The 10072-nt window shown below is 55.2% G+C and overlaps 1 protein-coding gene across 1 annotated transcript; it reads right to left on the reverse strand.

Annotated features, from left to right (window-relative positions):
- Positions 1-17: 17 nt before the first annotated feature.
- Positions 18-7367, reverse strand: LOC138176353 (ataxin-10-like). Its single transcript, XM_069107160.1, has 3 exons — positions 6569-7367; positions 3699-3781; positions 18-3486 (listed from the first exon to the last, which is right to left on the reverse strand). The coding sequence occupies exons 1-3, from the start codon at positions 6919-6921 to the stop codon at positions 3335-3337; spliced, it is 588 nt and encodes a 195-aa protein (XP_068963261.1). The 5' UTR covers positions 6922-7367; the 3' UTR covers positions 18-3334.
- Positions 7368-10072: the final 2705 nt, after the last annotated feature.

The following is a 10072-nucleotide window of genomic DNA, read 5'->3' on the forward strand; positions in this document are numbered from 1 at the left end:
AGCAGGGGAGGTCTTCAGACTCCCCCCTAGGTCTATTAAGGGGCAGGGAAGATCTTCAAATTCCCATTCTCATTACAACATAAAAGAAGGCATCATAAACAAATCAGAGAAGCTGGCAAGAAATTATCTAATTTATCAATAAAGGAAGAGTTCATGACCAAAGGATAGGGAGGATCACAAATGATAAAATGGACAATTTTGATTATATAAAATTTAAAAAGGTTTTGCACAAATAAAACCAATGCAGCTAAAATCAGAATGGAAGTAACTGGGGGAAAAATTATTTGTAGCAAATTTCTCCAAAAACGATCTCATTTCGAAGATATAAGGAATAGATTCAAATTTATAAGAATAAGAATCATTCCCTATGTGATAACTGGTGAAGGGATATGAATAGACAATTTTCAGAAGAAGAATTTCAATATAAAAGAGTTCTACAAATCACCAGTAACTAGAGAAATGCAAATTAAAACATCCCTGGAGCTCACATCCATTAGATGGGCCAAGTGACAAAAAGGGAACATGGCTAATGCTGGCGGGTCTGTGGGAAAATTGGCACACTAATACATGGTTGGTGGAGCTGTGACATGGTCTACTCAACATGGAAAGCAATTTAGAATTCCCAAGGCTCCAAACGGTCACCTGGTATAGTTTTTGAGTTTTCTTCCTTGTGTACCTAGCTGGGCTATTAGGGCCTGAGGGAAGAGACATTTCATTTTGGTCTCACTATCCCTAGACCTAGGGCTCAGGGCCTTGAGAGGACATCAGTCAAGGTGAGCCCAGATGAATTGTACTTTGGAACACACGTAAGGGATCAAGTCACAGGCACCTCACAGAGCTGGTTAATCAGAGAGAGATGCTGAAGCCCAAGCCCCAGCTGGAAGGCCTCCCTCCCTCAGCCCACCAGGGCTCTCTTCTTCCCTCCACATCTTTGAGATGTCCCCTCTCTACAAAGGATGGGAACTTGCCTGCGATTACCCAGATGGGCAGGGTCCAGTACTCATCTAGGTCAGGGGATTGGTGCTAGGGGCAGCCTCAGAGGAGAGACTGAACCCCCTCCTCCTCACTTACCCCCATGACCCAGGTGAGGCCCTGAGGGGGAGGAGGAAGCTTGTCCAGAATCACTGAGGGCAGGGCCAAGGTTCAAAGGAAGTTTTCTGGTCCCAAACCAGTCCTCTGCTCACGACACACTTAGCCCAGTATATCCCAAATTCTCCTACTCTGAGTTCTATCTTCTGGGCCCTAGGAGACTGGAACCTCCCTGACAGCACATAGCCCAGGACCCTGCAGGAAGCTGGTGCTTAATTGGACTGAAACTCTCTAACGATCCAGCAACACCTCTGGGGCAGATGTGGGATGCAGAGGCCAGGGCAGCTCCATCACTCACACTCCCCAGACATCCTGAGCCCTCAGGGCTCTTCTCAGAAACAGGGCACTCGATGCACAAGACTGCACTGAGGTCACTTCTCAACCTACGCTTTGTAAAGCAGGCTCACAGATGCCAGGGGAGGGACCCTGGGCCTCTACTATGAGCAGGAGGCCTGGGGTCCCAGGCTCAGCTGTGCCGCTCACTGCCTGCCTGCCCTGAGCTGGGTCTAGGCCCACTGACATCCCCTCCGCCGGCTCACTGAGCAGGTGGCAGTGAGGAAGGCTGAGAGCCCCCAGGTGAGAGAGGGAGATGGAGCAGCAGCCCAGAAGTCTGGGTTCCGTTTGCTGCCCCCTCACTACCCTAATCGCTATTTAATCACAGCATTTTGTACAGCGTTTCCTTTGGGGACGCTTTATTTAGTAATCCATCATTAAACGAAAAAATTGCTGCTCCCGACCACAGCCCTTGGGCTCCTGCCAGTGACACCAGGGGAGCCGACCCTGAGCCCCTCCCCTGGCTCTGGGCCATCAGGCAGAAACAGGGCTCTCAGGGCCCATTGCTGAGCCCCCATCGTGAGCCAGCCCACACTGGCCTAAAACAGACGGCTTTTTAAGTCACTGCCCAGATGGATGACTGTCTTCTCAAGGCCTATGCCCCATGTCCACTGCTGCGGCATCCCCAAGGATGGCCAGGGCTGGCAGAGAAAGAGAAAGATCCACGAATGGGATAGAGAAGCAGGGCATAGAGCCCAGCAAAGCTGAAGGGCCCCCACACACCCCACTTGTGGTCCGGGCCCCACCATTCACCAACAAGGACACATCCAAGATGAAAAGGCTTTGGCCACACAAACAATATCGATGCTGATAGAAATAAGAGAGAGGCTCATGATGCAGGAAAGGGCCAGAGTCAGGAGAAGGAGGGAACCCCCAGAGCCTCTGCCCCAAAGAGCCCAGGGCTCAAGGTGATGTCTCCAGAGTTAACACAAATGTATCTAAGGCCCCAAAGAACAGGAGAATGCCCCCCAGAGTGACATCAGCAAAGCAGGGGAGCAGGGCCTGTACGTCAGAGAGCAGAAGCGCCCAGATGCCCCCAAAGCCACAGTGTGGATCTGTGTAGGGCGCTGGGGAAACACGTCCAGAGCCAGGAGGAGCGCTGAGACGGGCAGGAATGGCACCCAGGCCAAGCAAGGTGGGCTACTCAGGCCAGCTCAATGCGCCATCCACTGGCTCTCTGCAGAGCACATGGGAAGGCACAGTTCCAGGTTGGGGAGAGGGAGAAAGGACAGACTTTTCAAACATAAAAAGACCAACATGACAACATCCAACATAAACGCATATTCCCTCAACCACCCTGGTGGCATCACCCCAGGGAGCCCAGGATCCTCCACCAGCCTGTGGCACACGTACCCACCAGCACAGACACCAGGGGCAGGGGCACATCACCCCAAGGGAGCCCAGGGTCCTCCACCAGACTGCATCCCATACACATACCAGCACAGGCACCAGGGGCAGGGGTGCATCACCCCAGGGAGCTCAGGATCCTCCACCGGCCCTTTGGCACACGTACCCACCAGCACAGACACTGGGGGCAGGGGCACATCACCCCAGGGAGCCCAGGGTCCTCCGCCGGCCTAAATCCCATACATACACTAGCATAGGCACTGGGGGCAGGGGCACCTCACCCCAGGGAGCCCAGGGTCCTCCGCTAGCCTGTGGCTCACATACCCACCAGCACAGACAGAGGGGGCAGGGGCACATCACCCCAGGGAACCCAGGGTCCTCTGCCAGCCTGTATTCTGCACACCTACCAGTACAGGCACCAGGGGCAGGGGCGCCTCATCCCAGGGATCCCAGGTTCTTCCACCCACCTGCGGCCCACATACCCGCCAGCATGGGCATGGGGGCAGAGGTACATCACCAGTGAGCTTTCCAGAGGGGAATCCCTTGTTTCCACCACAGGAGAGCATCAGGATGGCCTAGTGAGGCATGGAGGGAAGGAAGCAGCCCATCTCTGACTCTCATTTCTGTGAAACCAGGGCTGGATCTGGCCACTGCACACAAAGCCCTCTGGCCAGGCCCCACCATTCACAGGTAGGTCATGTGCTGGGGTTACTGATTCTGCATGGAGGATGAGTGGAGCCCAGTGAGCCAGGAACATCCCTGAGCTTGGTCTGAGGTCCCAACATCCCCCAGCCCACAGCCCTGATCCCAGCACGTGGTGCTCATGGTCAGCAGCCGGGCCCTGCCACAAAGCACCCTGCTCAGGAAAGAGAGGGGCTGAAGAGTGATGGGGCACTACTGTGGGAGGCCCCGGATGTACTGCGCCTTACCTGTCAACTGGGGTTCCACCTTGGTGTCCAGCTTCTGGAATAAACCCATCAGCTCCACCGCAGTGCCGATCAAATTCAAGTTCCTGCCAAAAGTTTTCAAAGAAAAAGGCCAAGTTCGAGGCTCGCCTGATTCAGATGCCACCACTCCGATGGCCCCCTCGCGGCTGTTCTTCCAGCTGCCGGGAGAGAGGGGGACACTCGTCCTGACCTAGGGACCAGCCTCAGACGCTGCCTCAGTGTGGAACCCTGGACACGTCTCAGCTGCCCCATGTGTTCGGGGGGGTCTTCCCTGCACACCTCGAAAAGCACATCTTCACCCATCAAAGTCTACCTGCACTTAGCTGGCATCACAGCCCCTGCGGGCAACCCAGGCTGGCGAAGCCTACAGAGATCCCCCATCTCAGAGAGTGGCTTAAAACGTGTAAAGTAAAAACCACAGCATTACCAAGGAAATCAATTCTACTGAAAGAGTTAACAATATTAAAATAAAATAAAATTCTTGGACCCCAGGCTAAGAGCCTTCTTGTGACCCACAATGTTCCTGCATTCTCTAAAGCTCTACCAGGACAGTGGCTCTCACGGGCCCTGGCAGGCTGGACTGGTCACAGGCCTAGGCCAGGGAGGCCCACCCAAGGACCCCTTGAGGGCCAGCCTCAGAGGGTGGCATCACCCACCACACCACAAGGTTTGGGGATGAGCAGAGATAAGCACCCATCCTGGCTTCGGATGGACAGGGGAGACCCCTGGACCCGGGCATCAAGGCTGCTCTCCACCAGCTGGAGCTCCCAGCACCCCTGTCCCCCAGTGCCCTCAAAGCCTCATGGTCCCTCCCTGTCACGTGACTCCCACAACTCCAGGCAGGCCTAGCCGCTGGCCAGCCAGCTCAGGGGGCTTTCTCACCACAGCCCAGGCTTTGGGGACAGCTGAGCCCAGGGCAGGAGAAGCTCCAGGCCCAGAACGTGGGTGCCTGGTCCCTCTGTCTCAGATGTGGAGAAGATAAGTGTGCCCCCCAGAAAAAGCTGCATCCAAGGCCTCAGGGCCCCAATTCTCTCATTCTTCACACCACACCGATTCACTGCTGCACCATCAGAGCCAACAAACAGTCAAAGTCCGAAAGTCCCAGGATTCAGCGCGGCTGTGGCTGTAGCCTGGTCAGCTCACCAGGAGAATTAGGAAGCTTCCTGCAACATTTAGCTAGGAAGCATCCCACTAATGAAGCCATGAACCCACCCAAAGCCCTGGATCCACATCAACTCAGTGGGTAATCACCCATGCTGTGGAAACACTGATGGAGCGAAACTCAAGGGAGCCAGCAGGGTGCCCACCACTGCCCACAAGGGCGGAGAGAACACTGGGTGAAGGGCCAAGGGGAAGGCCAAAAGGGCATCCCCAACAGGACCCTGGATGAAAACAATCCAGAACAGACAATCTGCTGAAAAAGAGTGGGCTCCCAGGGCCTGGAAGCAGTTTTGCCTGCACGAGGGACACGTGCCCCAACTAGGGAATGAGATTCTTGGCATTCCTGGCTGGAGGATGGGTGATCTCACATATGAAAGACGGCCAATGGAAGGGGTGCATAAATCATCCAGGAGCCTAATCTCCCCAGATTCCACCTGGCCGCCCCCAAAGACAGCCGCTTCTCAGAATTCAAGCCTCCCAAATCCTGCACTCGTCCTTCACTAAGCCCTGCCACGGCCAGGAGCCCGGAGAGGCCCCACTCCCTCCTTGCCTCCTCGGGCAGCAGCTGCCTGACCCAGGGAGGACTTCCTCACAAAGAGGAGGGCGCCACTGGCCCGGGTCTAACTTCCAGACACCTCCCAGGACGATTCAAGGCCAGGCACCGTCTATCATGGACAGACATCTCTGCCTGGCCGAGGAGCCCACCGACGAGGAGAGGGAGCTTTCTGAGAAAGCGGTGACCCCCACAGCTTGCCAAGCCAGCACGACTCACTGGCACCTCTCCACCCCCTGAGCGGGCACTAGTAACCTTCCATTAGCATGAGAACAGGATGCTAATTGAGATTTCAAACCTACCGAGCCAGTGCACCAACTCAGCTGACCCAAAGTCCTCTAAGACCCATCCCACAGGGGTCTGAGACACATGACCTTGACCATACAAGTACAGAGCTTGTGAGGCTGGTCCAGGCCCAAGATCCACAGAAACGGCAGAAGGGGCATCCCCAGGGATCCTGGACTGAGGGACCAGGACCCATGGGCAATAGCACCTTCCAAAGCCCTGCAGGACGCGGTCTGAGGGCAGGAATCACTGCGGACCTCCCAATAGCCTGGAGTATTAGACCACTCTCCCTAGCCAGCAGGCACACCTGAGTGCCCAGAAGCTTAAGAATGGTGTTTGCCACTGTACCACATACAAAAAGAGCCCCAGCAGAAAGACCCAAACCCTGAGGAAAAGGGAGGAGAGGTAGGCAGGGGTCTGGCCCCTCCTGGAGGGCGCTCCAGGGAGCCTCCTAGACACCAGCCACCGCCAGGCCCCAAGAAGGCTTCAATGCCTTCCCCAGCAGAAGACAGCGGGTCACAGGACCCTCCCTCTCCAGCCACCACCTCCTTGGAGAAGATTGTAACCCCTGAGGTCGCAGTGGCTTCCAGAATCTGGGCCCCACTCAGGACCCAGCTGGTGGACGGTCCCAGGGAGAGGGTTAAGTGGCGCATCCCCCCAGGAGAGGTTCAGCACCTCACTCACCCCCCAACCCCACTGCAGGAGGGGGGCTGCCCCAGAGGAGAGAATTGGTGCTGCATCTCCCCCGGGCTCCACACCCATACACACACACCCTGGCAGGGCCAACCCCGTGCTCTGGGCACGGCAGGCCCTGTTCCAGTGGATGGCCAGATCCTTGGCCATGTTGGCCTACCGGATTATGCCCTGGTTGCCGGGGCACTGCACACAGGCATTCCTCAGGCAGCGGAAGCACTCCGCGATGAGTCGCAGCTGGAGGTCCAGATGCTCCCGGAGCCCAGTGTCCTGGCAGGCCAGCTCCACTTGGCAGGAGGATTTCATCAGAATTTGCTGAATGCTCTGGAAGACACGCTGGGATGCAGTTTCTCTGAAACAAGAAGAGAACGGGGATAATGGGAGCTGAGGAGGCAAGGCGCACAGGGGCACAGGAGCTCCCCGGGCAGCCTGGCCTGAAGTGCCAGGGGCCTTCCTGGGGAAGCAGGTCAAGCAAAGACAGGGTCCCCAGGGTGGGGGCTGCTGACTCAACATTTCAGCGATGCCAGGGACCCCGGGGTCGGAGGCAGCCCAGAGGGGGAAAAAACAGCTGGAAAATCAATGCAATCCTGCCGTGAAACACTTGAGAATCTTGTCTCTGGTGTCTGAGGGAGGCAGCGCAGGCCAAGTCCTGAGTCTGGGACCTTTGGAAAAGCGTCTAGGACAAGGAGAGACAGAGACTCTGCCAGCTTGCACTGGCACAGACAGCATCCTTGGGTGGGAGTGCCCTGGAGCCCACCCTGCCCCTCCAAACACCGTCAGCCCCAAGCCACCCACGGCCCAGCTGGACCTGGGGGAATCCCGACCCTCCTCTCCTGGTCTGAGGGTCCCTGCAGGCTCCAGTGCCCTCAGGACATTTGGTCTGGGTGCTGAGTTCCTGGAACCCCAACAGCTCCGGTCCTCAGAGGACCATGGACTTCTCGGCCTTCCTGCGACCGAGAGGTGAGGGCGCAGGGGGCAGAAAGAGGGCACGGCCAGCACGTGATCTGTCAGCCTTCGCTGCACCTCGGCTAATGGTTATAAGAGTTTTATACTTTGTGCTTGTTCTCCAGGCCAGGCAAGACGGGGCAGGGAGAAGGGAAAGAAAATAAACACTTATCGCCTGAAAAACAGACAATGAAACACACCAGTGTGCCTACCTGTATGTGCGCAGACACATCTGGTGCTACACCATGCTATGCCACGTCACATGATATTATGTTAGATCACACTATGTGAGAACAGGCCTGCACGGCACACGGCCTCCCCATCAAAGAGGCCTGGCCACGGCTCGGCGGGCCTGTATTCACACCCTCTGCCCCTTTCCCAGACCGCCCGTAACACCTGTGCAGGCCTGAACCAGACAACAGGTTGCTAAATGGCGCCGTGTGCTTCACTCTGTTATGTCGTGCACTGAAACAATGTATTAGACCAAGCTACGACGTACGATTACGTTGTATGTTACATGCTACTGTGCTCTATTGCGTTGTGTTATGTCCCACGTTGTGCTGGACTCTAAATGATACATTGTATCCTACCTATTACATCATACTGCGCTACACTGTGTCACTCCGTTATACTCTACGATGTTACGCGGCACTACGCTGTATTACGTTGGGTCGCATCATGGCACGCCATATGCCATACTATATATTACACTATGCCATACTATTACGGCGTGCTGTGTTATATTATACACTATTGCATTTTATCATCTTACCCATTACACTATATCACACTTAGATATTCCTTCCTAGTGTATTACGTCATATTATCTTGCATTGGCAGTCACCCATTTCACAGATGAGTTCGCTGAGGTTAAAAGCACCTAAGTGACAGAGTCCACAGTTCTGAGAGCAGCCACCCAAGCACCCCCCCACACACATACACTTCCCATTCTTTCCCAATTTTTCACAGATTTGAAAAGATGCCATCTGGCAGGAAGGAGCCCAGAACTCGCCGACGTTCCCAAGACAGGACTGACCATGATGGATAGTGAAATCAGCTCACAGGGAAGACACCTCAGCGAGGGGCCATGAGCCCAGTAATGACAAGGGGGGGTCAGCCCTTCCAGGGAGGAGCCCCCCCACACCAAGACAGAGACACTGACAGCCTGCAGTGGCTCCTCTCAGATACAGAAGGAACGTATTACCCTAAAGACAAGGCAGAACAAAAATCCTTCGAATCATACAAAAGGTAGAATTCCCCTTCTGTCAAGTTGGAACAGATCTGGAAGTTTAATCTAGGCAAGCCCGGCTGGGCTAAAATGGAAGTAAAGAACGGCTGAGACAGGTACAAGGCCACCAGAAGACCCACTCACAGAGAGTTCATCTGGGGGGGCTCCTACTAAGGGAAACCAAGGCCAGTCACTTGCTGTCCTGCTAAGGCCAGGACCTTCCAAGGCATTAAAGACAGATCCCAGTGCCTTAGCTCTGATTCCCCAGAGCTAAACATGGCTTAGAGGGGCTCAAGAAAAGAATGCTTAAGAATGGCCTGCCCGCAGATTCAGCACTTGGTGACAGATGCTCACCAGGAGGTGACTTGAGCCCCCACCCCTTCTTCCTGGCCCTGCCAGAGTCTTCTCGGGAACCTCTGGGGCCATGGGTCCCCACTTCTGGCCCCTTCCCTTTCCGAATCCATGCCAGACTGACCCTCAGCCTTCCTCTGTTAACCCTCCCAAAGGGCTGGAATCAACCTCTCTCTTCTCCAGCCAGATCCTCCTTGCTGCATGACATCAAAAACCATCCAGCCCAGGGCCCACTCTCCAGACTGGTCATTCAGTGGGTCAGTCAGATAAGGGCCTGCAGCAGGGTGGGGGGGGAGGGTGGCGTCAGAGGAGAAAGGGGCTAATGAGGAATGTTCCAGTTCAGCTGTGGGTGGGAGGAAGATGGCTCCTGGACTTCTTGGGTCTCTCACTGCACGACAGGCCTCCAGTTCCTGGGATGCCATCCCCCTCCCAGCTCAGGCCACACCTTCTACGGGAAAGCTTTCCTGGTCTGCCCAAGCTGCCAGAGAGTGCCTTCCCTCATCAGGTGAGAGCCCACCCACGGCATCCCATCGCACTGACTATAATTAGTCTCATAGACACACATTACCTCCCTCTGCTAGCAGGAAGAGAAGGGCAGGGTCTGCTTCATCCTTGCCCAGGTATCATCTCAAGCACCTGGCATTCCCCTGTGTGCCTGGACCAGAGAAGGCACTTCATACATGTCTGTGGACTGACAAACAGGCAAGCCGGAGGGCAACCAAGAAAGAAAGGAAAAAGCCTTAAAGCTCATGACAAACTCACCTTTTCCCATTTAACGCTCAAAGAGAAACTAGAGACACAAGCAAAACTCTGAGCGACGACTTCTGGGGAAGAAGCTAAAGGAGCCCCAGGCAGGGGCCCTTGCACAGGTCTGTGCCCTGCAGCTGTCCAGTGAAGCCTGGGGACCCACCCCTTCACTATGAAACGTGTCTCAGACACAGGCAGGAAAGCACCCAGGGTCACCAAGGAAGCCACAGCGGGGAAGATAAAGACCTGAATTTTTTTTCCACTCACATTCATACATTCCTCATAATCTGCCCCTAGGCCCCCAGGGGGGTTACAAATCCTTGCCCGAAGAGAAGTCACCAAGTTTTATCAGTTCTTTCTTTATAATGTCTCTCCCTTCCTTTCCATTCCCAA

This window comes from Petaurus breviceps, unplaced genomic scaffold (assembly GCF_028583685.1).
Source record: "Petaurus breviceps papuanus isolate PSGF00001 unplaced genomic scaffold, PetGlider_PUasm1.0 87362, whole genome shotgun sequence".
In the NCBI taxonomy this organism is placed as follows: domain Eukaryota; kingdom Metazoa; phylum Chordata; class Mammalia; order Diprotodontia; family Petauridae; genus Petaurus; species Petaurus breviceps.

Excerpts from the sequence above, each read along its gene's own strand:
- LOC138176353 (XM_069107160.1), bottom strand. The coding sequence starts at position 6,921 with ATGTTGAGTCAGCAGCCCCCACCCTGGGGACCCTGTCTTTGCTTGACC. Across the intron at positions 3,782-6,568 it reads GGCAACCAGGGCATAATCCG|GAACTTGAATTTGATCGGCA; the intron begins GTAGGCCAACAT and ends AACTTTTGGCAG. Across the intron at positions 3,487-3,698 it reads GGTGGAACCCCAGTTGACAG|AATCAGTAACCCCAGCACAT; the intron begins GTAAGGCGCAGT and ends TCCTCCATGCAG.